We start from the raw sequence: 15,824 nt of genomic DNA, 5'->3' as shown, positions 1-15,824 counted from the left end.
GTCAAGCAGAGGTTCAGAATACACCCCGCGGGTGGAATTGTGCGAATTAACAAGTTCTTCAAAAGACTACTGAAGCAGATAAAACAAAAGACACAGCGGCAGCTTAGGAGGCGGCAGACGGAGTCGGGGGGTCGGAGGAGGCGCCAACGTCAGTCGTCGGGGCGGTCGGCCGGCTAGTCTCGGCTTGATCGCCTCCGGCAGCAGTCGGATCGGTCGCACGCGGCTCGTTGCTGGAGGCGAGGTCGGACTGAGGCTGGCCGTCTGCTCCGTCTTCTGGTGCCTCCGCCTCGCCTTCATCCTCCGCCTCGTCCTCCTCCTCGATGCTGGAGCCGATCACCTCCGCCGAGTCTTCGCCGTAGTCTGGGTTCATCCCAAACCACTCTGGCGGGACCTCCTCGTCGTCTTCAGACAACTCGGGGACGAAGATGCTCGTGTTGGTGTACTCGGCGATCGCCGCAGCATGCTTGACGAGGGCGTCTTCCGCAGCTGCCAGCTCCGGCTGGGCCTCCAACCAAAGCGTGGCCAACCGGTCTAGATCCAGCCCCGGGTACCATGCCTTGACGAACTCCAAGGCCCGGCGCGCTCCAGCCCGGGCCGAAGAGCCCTTCCAGGCCTCGAGGCCACCAGCCGCGACCTCCAACCAGTTGGCCGTCAGGCTGGGGGTGTGTGGAGCCTGCATATCCGGCCAAAGGGCGGAGATCACCTGGGCGCCGACGCGCTGAAGCCGGCGCAGCATCTGGTGAGCCGGCCGGAGGTGAGCCTCGATACTCAAGATGTGTTCATCAAGAGTTCGGGGGGCATCGGCGGCGATCTCTGCGCCCTCCGCCCTCTGACTTGCACGATCGGCCTCGATGGCTTGGATAGCGGCCTGAGACTGCCCAGGAAAGAAGTCTGCAAAAGACACGAAGAAACAAAAAAGCGAGTCAAAAACGAGGAGTCGGCACGACCTAGGTCGGCGGCTCAAAGAAAGAAAACAAAGAGACTCACCATCAACGATGTCTTCGATCTCGTGGAAGCCGGAGGACAACATGGCCTCCTTGTCAGACCAGGAAGAGCGCTCGCTCACGAACTCGGCCAGGAGGGCGGCCTCCGTCTCCTCCGCCTCCCTCTGCGACTTCGCGAGCAGCCCCTTCCGCTCTGCCAACTGAGTGGTCAGCAGATCGCGCTCCGCGGCGAGCTTGCCGCACTCCTCCCCTTTGGCGAGCAGGGTGGAGTTGGCTTCGCTCAGCTGCTGTTGAAGAGCAGCGTTGGCCCCTGAAGGAAAGAAAGAAAGACAGCAGTCGTGAATAAAGTAGGTCGCCAGGGAGATCCGGCCCGACTGCTCAGCAGTCGGCCCGAATCTCGGGGACTACAGCCCGCGGGTGCGCTAGCGCGCCCCCGCAGAGAAGAGAAAAAGGAGAAGGACTTACTCCGGCTCTCCGCCAAGTCGGCGGTCTGCTTGCCCAACTCTTCAACATTACGGTTGAAGGCGGTGACGCGGAGGTTGTGGTAGTCTTGCAACAAGCATTTCAGACAAAGTTAGTACCCAGAAATTCATCAAATTGGAGTTCCGGATTGCCTGCTCAGCAGCCGACCCGAAACTCGGGGACTACACCCAGTGGGTGCGCTGGCGCGCCCTCACAGAGAGGAACAAGAAAAATAAAGGCCCAAAGAAAAGACATACCTGGACGGCCGCCCGCGACGCCAGGAACGCCTTGGTGCATCTCTGGACGGCGTCGCCCTCAGCGCTGAGCTTCGCCTGGACGTCCAGGAGCGCCCGGTTCAGCGGCCCTGTGCCGCCTCCCTGCACCCACCCAACAGGTGCGGCGCTCGTCGCCTCGGTGTCTGGAGCCGCGGAGCTGGCGGTGCCGGCCTCCAGGGGGCGGGGTGCCGAAGTCGCCTTCTCCAGACGACGGCGCGCTGGCGAGCCGACCTGGAGGAGCAGCCTCGCCACGCCTCTTCTTCGGCCGGCGGCACCGGAGGGTCCGCTGGCTGGTTGCCTCGCACGCCTTCAGATGGCGGAACGTTCGCGCCCGGAGTAGAGGGCTCGCCGCCTTCCCTCTCCTCGACGAGGTTCTCCCCGCCGGCTCCCCCAGTCTGCCCCGTGAACTCCGGCGGCGGAGGCGCAGAGTTCAGTGGGGTAACAAGCAAGGCCGCCTGGCGGCGTGTGGCTTCCTCAGCCTGCTGCTTCGCCGCGGCGGCGGCTTCGGCCTCCGCTAGTTTTTTCTTGGCGGAGGCCTCCGCCCTGTCAGTCTCCGCCTTCTCCAGGCGGAGGGCTTCTTCTTCATTGCGCTTCTCCTGCGCATTCTGCTCCGTCACCTCCCGGAGGTCGACAGTGGGGTCTATCCGTCGAGTGGTGGCGGGCGTCTCCGCTGACCCCATGACGGAGGCGGCGGCGACCCGCTCAAGAGAGAGGGGAGCCCTGAAGAAAGAAGGGCGAGCAGAGACTCAGACAAAACACGAAGAAAGAATAAACTTTGAAGTCAGAATACTTACGCGGAGACCAACGGCGGCTTCTTCACTTCCTTACGGAAGCGGATGGCCTTCGCGGCTGCCTCGTCCCGCCGGGTCGCCGCAGCCGAGCCCTTGGGCTTCTTCGGCCGGCTGCCAAACAAAGTCGGCGCAGCCCGACGCTTCTTCCCGCCGCCTGGAGCGCCCAATGCAGCAGAAGAGCCCGCGCCCGGCTGGCTGGCTCCTGGGCGATGGTGAGGGGCGACTCCTCCCTCGGCGTCGTCTTCAGGCCAGTCGGCAAAGGTAGCAGAGGGCCTGAAGTCGCCTGTCGTTCCTCCTCCTCCCTCGGCGTCGTCTTCCAGAGCCGCCGCCCCCAGATCGGGGTCGTCGACGTCGCTCTCCGCCCGATCGGCGGCGAACTCACGGGCCGGCTCCGAGGTGCCGGCTGGTGGGTGAAGAAGGGGATTCTAACCAAAAAGCAGACTGATTAAAACAAGACTCGGCAAGAATAGGACAATCTAAAGAAAAGAAAGGCGACTCACCACGGGCGGGGGGTTGGCGTGGGAGTATGGCTCCTTGCCGAATCGCCAGTCCTCCGGGAGCCTGCTGTCCGAGAGGTAGTTCACCATCAGGGCCACCTCTTCGTGAGGCATGTCCTTGGTGCACATCCGACTCGGGTCGCGGCCCCCGCTCATCTGGCATATCAGGTGAGGGCGGCCTTGGAGTGGGAGAACTCGGCGCGAGACGAAGGCGGCCAGCATGTCCGGGCCAGTCAGACCCTCCGACTGCGTCAGCACTCGGAGTCGCGTGATAGCGCCGGCTCCCGCAGGCGTCAGCGACCTGGCCCGGTACGACCAGTTGGGCAGTCTGCCAGCCGGCGGGCCGGCTTCGAAAGCTGGCAGATTAACCCAATCGCCCCTCGTGGCGACGTTCCTGACGTAGAAGTAGGACCGCTGCCACATCTTCACCGACTTCAGCAGCGAGATGGAGGGGAAGTGGTTGTCGGCTCCTGTCCTTCGCACGGCGATGAAGGCGCTGCACTAAGCCGGCACGCCCGCGGCCTGGGTGCTGAGCTTGGAGAAGAAGAACTCCCCCCAGAGCTCGAGGGTGGGGAGGACTCCAAGGAAGCCCTCACATAGAGCCACGAAGGCGGACAGCAGCACCACTGTGTTGGGGTGAGGTGGTGCGGCTGGAGTCCGTAAAACTCCATGAACGACCGGAAGAAGCTGCTCGCCGGTAGCCCCAGCCCACGTAGGCAGTGCGAGCGGAAGATGACCCGCTCGCCCTCCCGCGGGGCGGGGGAAATCTCCCCCTCCGGCGCGAGACGCACCTGCACGCGATCCTTGCCGGGAAGCCGACGGGTCCGGCGGAGGAACTCGATATGGTCTTCGTGGACCTCGGAGCCGTCCCAGGTGCCGGAGCGCACTGGGGGAGGCGCGACAGCGGAGGAAGAGCTCATCGCGAAGCTGTCGCCGCGGCGTTTGCCGGAGCTTGGGCGTGCGGCAAGGCGAAGAAGAGAAGAGGAAGCAGGAGAGCGAGGAGCTGCGAGGAGGAAGAAGCGAGGGGTAGTGGGAAGGAGGGGCGCACGTGCCCCCCCTCTTCCCCCTATTTATAGTCCTATGGGCTGCGAAGCCGAGGGGGCGGACGTGAGGATTTACTGCGCCCGCAGCCCCACGACCCCCACGATCCACATAAAGTTACTGCGCGCAGTAACTTCACGGGAATCCCAACCGCCCGCCAGGGCCGCAGCGGATCCGCTCGGGCGCCGAGGCGCGGTAGTGGCGGGCCCCGCCTATGGGCCTGTCCCGTCGCGCACGTGGGATGGCAGAACGGCCTGGCCACGTGCCCTCGTGTGACAGGCCAGGAACGGGCGGCGGCCTGAAAGCTTAGCTAGCACGCCACTTGAAATCCCGCCGCGACGTCCGAACTACTGAGCAAGTCAGAATTGAGTGAGTCCGAGTTGGGCGAGTCCGACTCCTTCTAGTCAGCCCGACGAAAGTCAATCAAGACCATGTATTGCGCCTGGAAAGAGAAACTGCTGAGGCTTCTCGGCCGATCGTCCGCGGCGCCTCACCAGCTTCGGGGACTACTGTCGGAGTAATGGGCCATGGGTAGGCCAATTCGAGCCCCACGACCTTTCAAGACATCGGGGCAGGTTGCGTCCCTCAAGACCACAGGGCGAAGAGCCGCCTCCTGGGGAGTCTAGGGCAAGGCGACCGACTGCCCGCTCACGGCCGAGTCCCAGGGACGACTTCCAGAAAACCCGGCTTTGAGGAGTCGGCCGGCGACTCCAACAAACCGTGACCTCATCGAGGGGGACGGGGCAGGGGCGTGGCTACAATGAAGCCCACTCCCCGCCCCTTATCAAGGGCAGGCATGGCCACAACGCGCCGTACTTGGGAAGATCTCCCCGCGGCGTGGCACTGTTGTCTAGCCGGCCCTGACATCAGCACCACTGTACCTGGTCCTGCGCCCACGACGGCTTGTTTGTATGGCCTGGAGGCAGCAGGGCCCACCAGCCATCGAGACCTCGGGAGACGGCGGGAGCACCGCTAGTCGGACCCAACGGGAGTCGGCCCGGGAGAGTCGGCCGAGCCCTCCCCCGGGCCCACGCGCCATTAATCAAGAAGAGAGGGGGAGTGGCCACAGTGATCGCCCGCCAGGCGGCGGGGCTGTTGCCACGACCCCATGACCAAGCTTGCATCATCAGGAGCACGACTACAGTAATCAGCAGCCGGCAAGACCCGCCCGCGGCGGACGCGGCCTGTCGGCTCCGTACCAGACCAGTCGGCGGGGCCCACCAGTCAGCGGGCCCCAGCAGTCGGCGGAGAAGTCGGAGGTCGGAGACACTGACGGCGGGGCCCGCGCCCAGTCACATTACCATTGTACCCCTGGGGGTAGGCCTATATAAACCCCCCAGGGCACCCATGCAAAGAGTTGGATCCCAGTAGTTATATACCTCACCAGATAGAGGGAAAGAGCCAGCCTTGCCCTCTCCTACCATCATACACAGCTCAAGGAGCAACCGTGTAAACACTTGACCATAGTGATCATGCGGAGACCCCACAGAGCAGCAGTTGGGGTATTATCTCCTCGGAGAGCCCTGAAGCTGGATAAGATTCGCCGGCGTGCATGTCTTCGCTCCATCCCGTTTCCAGACACCGGCGACGTTGTACTCGCCCCACCATAATAAGCCATCCGTTGGCATATGTCGCACCAAACCCCCAACATAGGGCAAGCGCATTCGCTCTAAAAAAAGAGAATTGCTCCCTTCGTTTCATAATATAAAAGCGTTTTTAACACTACAAATACGTAGAGATAATCTAACTCTGTAGCACATATTCTCCATCTTCAATAAAAATAGTAGAAATGCATGAGAAAATGATCCCTTTATCAGCCAGCTCTTCCGATTTCTGAAATTACAATACAGCCCCGCACCCGCAGCCAAGTCCCCCACCTATCGATTCCGACCTGCCTTCTCCTGCCGGAGCAAATCCCTGCCTCCCGGCACGCCATGGCCGGCGAGATGCCTGTCGCCGATGGAAAGGCCGGTTCCACCTGCAACACCACCAACCATCGCGGCACCTTTTGGTCCTCGTCCGCCTGCGGCGGGTTCTCGCGGCCGGCGGTCCTGGTTCCTCAAGCCGGCGCCGCCACCACGTGGGATTCGACTGCCCAACACCACCCGCGGCCGCCGACCTCCTCCGTGGTGGCTACCTGCCCCTGTAAGGTATGCGGAACCCTAGCCGTACGACGCAGTTCGCTGCCTGTCTCGTTGATGTGGTGCCAGCGGTGAAATTATACTCCAGTAGAAGAAGACTTTTTTGTGTCTATTATCTGGACGGTATATCTCCTTCTATTCGAAATTGTCTACTCTTTTCTGGAGCAGATGGCAAAGTACATACTGAAGCGCAGAGTTAATTTTGAATCCACCCCTTTAGACGTGAATTCAGGGGCAAAAACGGTTTTTTTGTGCGCCTAATGGTTGGGTTGTGGCATGATGTGTGACATCAATTTCACCAAGTGGTGGCATGGAAGAAATAAGGCTGTTGTGTTCGGATCGGTGGCAAATGAGGATTGGAGCGTTCCTCAGTTATGTAGGAGGTTTATTTCCAATATTATTTGCTTCAGGATGTAAACACTAAACAGAACAAAAACATGAAAGGTGGTGCTTGAACAACAGACAGCAAAGGCATCCAGTATAAATCACTGAAAACTGCGTGTCGCAGTGTGTACTTGAGCTGCACATTACAACCCCAAAGGAAACAAGCTATAGCAAATCTTGCTTTGGATTAGACGTTGTACCTTCCTAACAATCTCTAGAATGATAACAGAGAGAAAACATGGAGCCTGGAGTGAATACCGAGTCGCGACTTCGTTTTGTTTCTACCCCAGCGTGATGTTTATTTTGGCATGGTTTTTCGACCTATCTTCATTTCTTGTATGGTGAAAAGGACTTGAAATCAGAGAATAACCAAGAGAGACATTCAGAATTCATGTTTACTATCAAAGACAGGCAATACATTTATTTTCTTCATACGATTCTTAGAACATGTATCCAGCTCTTATATAGATTGATATGTACATGATACATGTCTTGGTTGTTGCCTACAGGTCAGAAGCTCTTGCTACCTGTCGCCGCCACCCTAGCCCTACAACATAGTACTAACGCTTATGGGTCTGGGACCTCCGGGAGTGTCAGCATGGCACGACCTGGCTGCCCAAAAAAGTGTGGCAATGTCAGCATTCTGTACCCATTCGGCACAGGAAAAGGCTGCTTCCAAGAACCCTTTAGTGCCACATGCAATGAGACCGGGGCATATCTGGCCTCAACCGAAGTTAGGGTACTGGAGATCAGTCTTACTCTTGGTGAGGTTCGTGTTCAGAACCCACACATATCATCGCAATGCAACTATACCAACGGCACCAATAGCACTGGTTTCGACGCCTTAATGCTTGATCCTTTTCATAAGCTTTCCAACACCAAGAACAAGTTGACATCAATTGGGTGTGCTATGCTTGCAATGGTTGTCGGACTCACTAAGAGCAAGAAGCAGATTGAGTACCCCACCGCCGACACATGCTTTTCATTCTGCATTGATGCAAGTAGTATCGAAGATGGTTCAGAGTGCTCTGGCTTGGGTTGCTGCCAGGCCCCTGTTTCAGGAAATGTCAGCTCATTAGTCACCTTATCCTTACCAGTACCAGAGTTTTACAACTCTACCATCCAGTCTTTCAGTTCTTGCAGCTACTCATTCGTTTCTGAGAAGGACTGGTTCAAGTTTGATCGTTCCTATGTTAACTCTACAAGGTTCGCAAGTACACATACAGATGGGGTTCCTTTGGTACTCGATTGGGTTGTTGGTAATGCAAGCTGTTCAGAAGCCACCAAGATGGGATCACAGTATGCCTGTCAAGCCATGAATAGTGAATGTATTGATGTGTCCAATGGCCCTGGTTACCGCTGCAACTGCTCTCAAGGCCTATGAGGGCAATCCCTACCTACAAGGAGGGTGCCAAGGTACGTATATGTATCTCGCAGAATCAACCTGCACTCTCCTTTTATTTCAGCTTTATTGTTTATGGAATGCAATATTCTGTTGATTCATCACGACATTCTCCTCACTTCCTTGAAATGACAGACATCAATGAGTGTGTACCTCCAAACCAGTCATTGTATCCTTGCAAAGGTAATTGCATGAACACCGTGGGGAGCTACAACTGTTTGTGCCCATCAGGATTCAGAAGTGATGATCCAAAGAGCATACCCTGCGTTCGAGCTGACCCAAACAAAACCCTGAAGATAATCTTAGGTAAAGGATTATTAGCAATCAAATTATTTTGCACACTAGCTGCGCACGTGCTGCTTCAATGTAAACAGAAAGCATTTTTGCACTTTTTACGCGGTCATACAAGTCCAATACAGTCTGTATGCATGCCATCTAGCGAAGCAAATGGGGTGTATGGGACAACATGTTGCAATTGTTTTAGTCAATTGTGGGCAATTCCACTAGTTGAACTGATGGTAATTATCCATCATTATTTTCAGGCATATCTGCTAGCATCATCTTCCTCATGGTTTGCATGTTTGCTCTACGGGCTGAATATCAGAAAAGGAAGCTGGCAAAAGAGAAGGAAAGATTCTTCGATCAGAATGATGGTCAGATACTGTACCATCAAATTATGTCAAAACAAGTTGATACATTGAAGATATTCACGCAGGATGATCTGAAGAAGGCTACAAACGATTTTGACAAGAGCAGAGAAGTGGGCAAGGGGGGTCACGGCACTGTCTACAAGGGCATTCTTAAGGATAACAAGGAAGTAGCCGTGAAACGCTCAAAGATCATGAACGTTGCCGAAACTGACGAGTTTGTGCAGGAGATTATTATACTTTCACAAACCAACCACCGAAATGTGGTCAGGCTTTTAGGGTGCTGCTTAGAGGTGGAAGTTCCGATGCTGGTCTATGAATTCATCCCGAATGGCACTCTCTTTCATTTTATCCATCGTAACTACGGAAGTCGACCTCCCTCACTGGACACCCGTCTTAGGGTCGCTCAAGAATCTGCTGAAGCACTGGCGTATCTGCATCTGTCCACGAACCGCCCTATAGTACACGGAGATGTTAAGTCTATGAATATTCTCTTGGACGAGAACTACATGGCGAAAGTGACCGACTTTGGGGCGTCAAGGATGCTCCCCAAGGATGAGGTTCAGTTCATGACATTGGTGCAGGGCACCATGGGTTACCTGGACCCTGAGTACCTGCAGGAGCGGAAGCTAACAGAGAAGAGCGACGTTTACAGCTTTGGCGTTGTGCTGCTGGAACTGATCACGGGGAAAACAGCCATCTACCACGACGGCTCCATGGAAGCCAAGAACCTCGCGTCGTCCTTCCTGCTCGCAATGAAGGATGGGAGCCTTGATGGCATCCTGGATGCGAGCATAGTTGGTGTCGGCTTGGAGATGCTGCTGGGAGAAATCGCCGAACTGACGAGGATGTGCTTGAGCACCATGGGGGAAGAGAGACCTTCCATGACCCAGGTGGCTGACAAGCTAAAGGCTCTGCGAAGCGCATGGAGGGAGAAACTGGTGCTTGACCATGGCAAAGCAGAGTGTCTGGTCAAGTTCTCCTCACCTGCAGTGCTTCTTGATCCTCCATCATCGAGCACGTTCTCAACAGGGCCCCACATGTCTGGAATAGGTATAGAGACACCCAGGTGATAGTTTCAGTTATTATTTATTACACTACGCGAGTAGTATTGCAAAGAAGAGAGAGAGAGAGAGAGAGAGAGAGAGAGAGAGAGTGTGTGTGTGTGTGTACGTGTTAGAGGCCTGGAGCTTCCAGTGTATTACCAGTATTTGTCATGTATTTGCGGTACCAAATATTAAGTAGAAGAAGTTGGAATTGGTTATTAGAACATTTATGTCCTAGTTTTGGTTATTTTGGTTACGTAATATTTGACCTTCATCATTTTTTGTGTTGCTTGCTGCTTTTTATTCATGCCTTTTGGCAGTTGCATTGTAATGATTTGTAATAATTTTGAGAGTAAAATGTATCTGCAGTCATCAGATTAGTATACAGAGCAGTATCCGATCACTTACAGTTAATGCTTCAGTGAACCTGCTGTCAGTTCTGTTGTTTCTGTGAACTCTTATCTCTGTTAGATTATTGAAAGTAGGTCCTGCTGTGCTCATATTCTTTACTAAGATATTTGCCTCTCAAGTCAGGCGAACAATAAATAACTTTACTCTAACTCGGACAGGTAATAAGGTGATTTGTGCTGCCACCACAGTTTGAAATTAAAATTTCATAGTTTGTTACAAGGATCAATCTCAGGTGACATTGCTCCACTTCCTCCTGCTTACAGTTTTTGTTCATTACTATCATATAGAATTTCATACTGAATTCGATTGATGGAGTTCAGTAAATTTTGATTCATCTGATGTCATGTTCTGTACTGTTGCGCATATCTATATAGAACCGCCACTTATTAGCAATTAACTATTCCAGTCTATATATAATTATCAATAAGTAGAACTATTCCAGCAGTGAAGTGCCGGCCTGCTACTAGAATCAAGTGTTTATTGATTGCTAATCTGTTACACAAGTCTTCGGTCATAGCCTCGTAGGGCGTTCATTCAGCACAGTTTAGCTGCAAATCAACACAGTAACCTGTTGGCTGTTGCCGTCATGACTTCAGACAGTGACACATTTTTCTCTATCTGATAGGTGCCTTCGTTGACTCGTTTGCCAGCTTGCGGCCAATTCTCTTCTGATAACAGATTATATCAGGGCCAGAGCTTTATATTGTTAAACAGTACCAAAGTTGACTTGGTAAAACAAAAATAATGGTGGGTTTTGCAGCTCAGATGTCATATATATAGAACCGTCACTTGTTAGCATTTAACTATTCCAGTCTATATATAGTTATCCTATCACAGTTCAGGGAAAGTAGTACTCCCTCTGTTTAAACTTTGACCAAGTTTCTGTTCAGACTTTGCCAACTTTGACCGAGTTTATGGAGAAAACTATTTCTATCTACAATACCAAATATATAAAATATGAAACTATGTCTTATGATGAATCTAATGATATATGTTTGTCACTCTAGATGTAAATGTTTTTCTCCACAAACTTGGTCAAAATTTGTAAGGTTTGACTTTTCAAAAAATCTATGTGCACTATATTATGGAACGGAGGGAGTATAACTTTATAGAATTGTCACTTATTAGTATTTAACTATTCCAACAGAGAAGTGCTGGCTTGTTACTAGAACCAAGTGTTTTTTGATTGGTAATCTGTCACACTAGTCTTCGGTTGTTGCCTCGTGGGGCTTTCATTCAGCACAATCTAGCTGCAAGTCAACACAAGCAACCTGTTTGCTGTTGCCATCGTTACAGTGGCACGTTTTTCTCTCTCTGATAGGTGCCTTCTTTGACTCCTTTGTCAGCTTGCGGCCGATTTTCTTCTGATAACAGACTATACCAAGGCCAGAGCTTCAGATTGCTATACGTCCTCAGAGTACCAAAATTGGCTTAGTAAAACAAAAATAACGGCGACTTTCGCAGCTCCGGTATCCTCCATGGATGCAGCTGCAGCCCTTTGCCTTGTGCTTATTCTATCCACCACGACTACCTCTCTTGTCTATGCACAAGAAACCAACAACGGTGGGTGCATCACAGATGAGAGGGGTGCACTGCTGTCTTTCAGAGCTGGCATCAGAAGCGATCCACAGAACCTATTTTCCTCTTGGAATGGCCAAGATTGCTGCCAGTGGAGTGGTGTCAGGTGCAGCAACAGGACAGGCCATGTCGTCAAGCTTGACGTCCGCAACGATCTCTTCTTTGACGATATCTATCGTAACTGGTACAGTGAAAATTCTCATGGGATGCGTGGGAACATAAGTTCTTCCTTAGTTGCTTTGCATCATTTGGAGTATCTAGATCTGAGTGGAAACTATCTCGGTGGAGTGGATGTGCCCATACCCAGATTCTTGGGCTCCCTCCAAAGCTTGAGATATCTCAACCTCTCCTGCATGGATTTTCATGGTAAAGTGCCTCCTCAACTTGGTAACTTGTCCAGATTGCTATATCTTGACCTCAACAACAACTGGAATCTTAATTCTTATGGCATGATGTTGCACATCGAGGATATCTCATGGTTGTTGCGTCTCTCTTTGCTAAGGTTTCTCGACATGACCAGTGTGAATCTTAGTGCCATTGGCAATTGGGTTCAAGTGGTTAACATGCTATATAATCTAAGAGTCCTTCGGCTCCGTCGTTGTGGACTTGTTTTTCCACAGACACCTATGGTGCGTTCTAACCTCACATCACTTAAGATGCTTGATCTAAGTGATACTGGGTTTCATACCATCAATCCAACCTACTGGTTCTGGGATGTTGGCACCATCAGGCATCTTGACCTTACAAATAATGAAATTGCTGAAGCATTTCCAGATGCGATGGGAAATATGACTTCGCTTGAGGTACTTCGTCTTGGAGGCAATCATCTCACCAGTATAAAGCCCGAAGTACTGGGAAACCTGTGCAATTTGAGAGTGCTAACACTGTGGTCAAATCTGATCAATCAAGACATTTCACAATTTTTGGAGGGGTTGCCTCACTGTGCATGGAGTAAGATGGAGTTGTTAGATATGTCTTGCACGAATGTCACCGGGGAAATTCCAAGGTGGATAAATCAGTGGACTGATTTGAGCACTCTTCAACTCTCCTCCAATAGGCTTGAAGGATCAGTACCTTCAGAAATTGGCATGCTCGTCAATCTCAAACTTTTGTATCTAGACGGCAACTATTTCAACGGTTCTATATCAGAGGAACATCTTGACTCTTTAGTGAATTTGGAGGAATTGGACTTGTCTTACAACTCCCTACACCTGAAGATCAGCTCAAATTGGATTCCCCCTTTTAAATTGCGCCGGGCATATTTCCCACGCTGCAAAATGGGACCTCATTTTCCTCTGTGGCTAAAAGGGCAGAAGGGTGTTGTTTATCTTGACATTTCAGATGCAGGCATAGTTGATAACCTTCCGGATTGGTTTTGGAGTGTGGTTTCAAATGTTCAATATTTGAACATCTCTTTTAACCAAATCAGTGGCAGGTTGCCAAGGACTCTTGAGTTTATGTCTTCAGCAGTGATAGTTGATATGAACTCCAACAACCTCACTGGTATTCTACCACTGTTGCCAAGGCAATTGGCAGAATTGGACATTTCCAGAAACTCTTTATCAGGGCCACTGCCACGAAACTTTGGAGCTCCGTTTGTTGAAGAGTTGTTGCTTTCTGAGAACAGTATCAATGGCACGATTCCAACATATATTTGTCAGCTGCAGTCATTATCGGTACTGGATTTAGCAAAGAACCTCCTAGCAGGACACCTCCCTGTCTGTTCAGAAGAAACAAAAGAACTGAATAGATCCATTAGAGCTCTAGTCCTGTATGAAAACAACTTGTCTGGTGAATTTCCTTCATTTTTGGAGAGCTGTTCAGAGTTGGTTCTTCTTGATCTTGCGCACAACAACTTTGCCGGAGAGTTGCCGACATGGTTAGCAAATAAATTGCCAGATTTGTCCTACCTCCGGTTGCGGCAGAATAAATTCTCTGGCTCTATTCCAGGTCAGCTCACACAGCTTGAACACCTACAGTATGTGGACCTTGCAGATAACCGAATATCAGGATCCATACCTCATGCGTTGGTCAACTTAAAAGCAATGATACAGGAGGACCAAACACTTTGGAACCCCTTAGTGTGGAGTTATGAAAGGCCAGCAAACCCTGACACGAATGATTCACCAAAATATGATGACAGCTTAGCAGTGGTAATGAAAGGCCAAGACCTTGATTACACCAGCAACATCGTTTATATAGTTGGCCTGGACTTGTCCTGCAACAGTTTGGTCGGGGAGATTCCAGATGAATTGACTTCCCTGGTTAGAATGAATAACCTGAACATCTCCCATAATCAGTTGTCCGGCAGGATCCCAGAGAAGATCGGTTCGCTCCGGTCATTGGAATCTCTTGACCTGTCATTCAATGAACTATCTGGCGACATCCCTTCCGGTCTCTCGGACATCACGATGTTAAGCAAGTTGAACCTGTCATATAATAACCTTTCAGGAAGAATACCCTCGGGGAATCAGCTGCAGTCACTCATCGACCCAGCATTGTCGTATATCGGCAACAACCATCTCTGTGGACCTCCTCTTTCCAGGAACTGCTGGGAGCCTGATGTAACTAGAGGTGATATTGAGGAGCATCAAGACGAGGCGAAGTATTTCTATCTTGGGCTGGCTGCAGGATTTATCTTTGGTCTCTGGCTGGTGTTCATTATCTTCTTATTTTGTTCATGCGGTGGGTTTGCAATATGCGGAGCCATGCCATTGCGCTGGACACGACTGCCCGAAGGATTGACGCTGCAACAGTGAAGATCATGCAGCTCAACTTAGCATTGCTGGTGCTGGAACTAGTCTTGGTACTATAATACTGCATGATGTCGTGATTTGGACAGTTTAAAAAATAAGGGCAACTAAAAAGATTGTAAGCCACACCTTTTCAAAGATGAAGATTGTACTGTTTGTATTGATTATTTCGAAGTTGTCTATATTGTTTTAGATGGTGGTGTTGTCTAAATTGTTGTATTCTTGATTCTGTGCTACTGCATATGTTGCTTAAACTGTTTTTTCCGGGTGTGCTTAAACAACTAGGAGTTTTTTCCGGGTATGCTTAAACAACTAGGACATGATGTTGCTTAAACTGTTCTAGACGGTGTTGTTGTCTAAATTGTTTCTTTTGAAGTTTTCAAATTTGTTTAGACTTGAGTACTGCTTTATTGATTGTTTCGAAAAGTTATCTATTTTTCCGATGGTGTTCTCAAGTACGAAGAAACCGTTTTTTCTTTTCTTTTGCGATTTTGGATCTCTACGTGTTGCATTGAACAAACACCTTCATTTTTGGAAACTTTATATATCCTAGAGACCGGATCCAGCTAAATAATTTGGGAAGCAAAGACGCCATTTTCTAGTTTTTGTCCTAGTTGTGCGATGAAGAAACTTAGTACCTGTCCTAGCTAGCCACGTGGTGAAGACACCTACTTTTGGTTCATCCAGCAAGGTTGAACCACTCCATGCACTATATATGTTTGATGCATATGTTTCATCCTGAGATGGGCAACGGCTCTTGAACTAGTAGTACATTTAGGGGCTGTTCGGAGGCCCTCCGCTCCGCGCCCCCGCTCCCGGAGCGGACGGAGCTGCCGCTAGAAAATTCAGAGCGGCCGAAACGGTACTCCCCAGCTCCGTGTATTTTGAGGAGCTGGTGGATCCCCGAACGGGCCCTTAATGGCGATGAAATATTTTGACTCCAGTGCGGTTTTCAGATGAACATACGTGTCCGGGGAACAGCTCGCGGTCTTCGTTCTAGGAAGGAGATAAACTAAACTAGACGTTTGAGAGTTGAGATCAGAGATCAGATGGGGATCGAACAACGGTTGACTGCTTGCTTGCTGCCACCTCCTCCCGCTGTCCAAATTAAACAACAAGCCACGTTTACGGTTTGATTAGTACTCCGTTTCACACCCCCTATGATCCAGGAGGCTTGAGTACAAGTTCATCTTTCCTTGTGTGTGTATATAGCTCGTATATAAGTATGCACACGAATAACCCTCGCCCAACTCCAATACAGTCGCATAATACGCGGTTGCGGAACAAATCCGGGGGCTACACCCTACATACATACACACACATACATGGGTTGGCCACTGTCTTCAGGTAAGAATTTCCTCCTGGCCTAGCTTAGCTACCTTGTTCATGTTCAACAGTTCCTTTTGTAAAGAACACACCCCAACCGTCTTCTCTAGAGAGTTGCCTCCTTGC

At 51.2% G+C, this 15,824-nt stretch overlaps 1 protein-coding gene and 1 pseudogene across 1 annotated transcript; both read left to right on the top strand.

Moving 5' to 3' along the window:
* Positions 1-5,878: 5,878 nt before the first annotated feature.
* Positions 5,879-9,907, top strand: LOC119331111 (annotated as a pseudogene).
* Positions 9,908-11,193: 1,286 nt separating this feature from the next.
* On the top strand, positions 11,194-14,763 carry LOC119328346 (receptor-like protein EIX2). The gene has a single exon (XM_037601341.1). It carries the CDS (start codon positions 11,520-11,522, stop codon positions 14,376-14,378), a length of 2,859 nt encoding a protein of 952 aa, XP_037457238.1. The 5' UTR covers positions 11,194-11,519; the 3' UTR covers positions 14,379-14,763.
* Positions 14,764-15,824: the final 1,061 nt, after the last annotated feature.

Source organism: Triticum dicoccoides, chromosome 7A (assembly GCF_002162155.2).
Source record: "Triticum dicoccoides isolate Atlit2015 ecotype Zavitan chromosome 7A, WEW_v2.0, whole genome shotgun sequence".
Taxonomy (NCBI): Eukaryota; Viridiplantae; Streptophyta; class Magnoliopsida; order Poales; family Poaceae; genus Triticum; species Triticum dicoccoides.
Note: the sequence above shows the minus strand (reverse complement) of the source record. Positions and strands in the feature narration are given on the sequence as shown.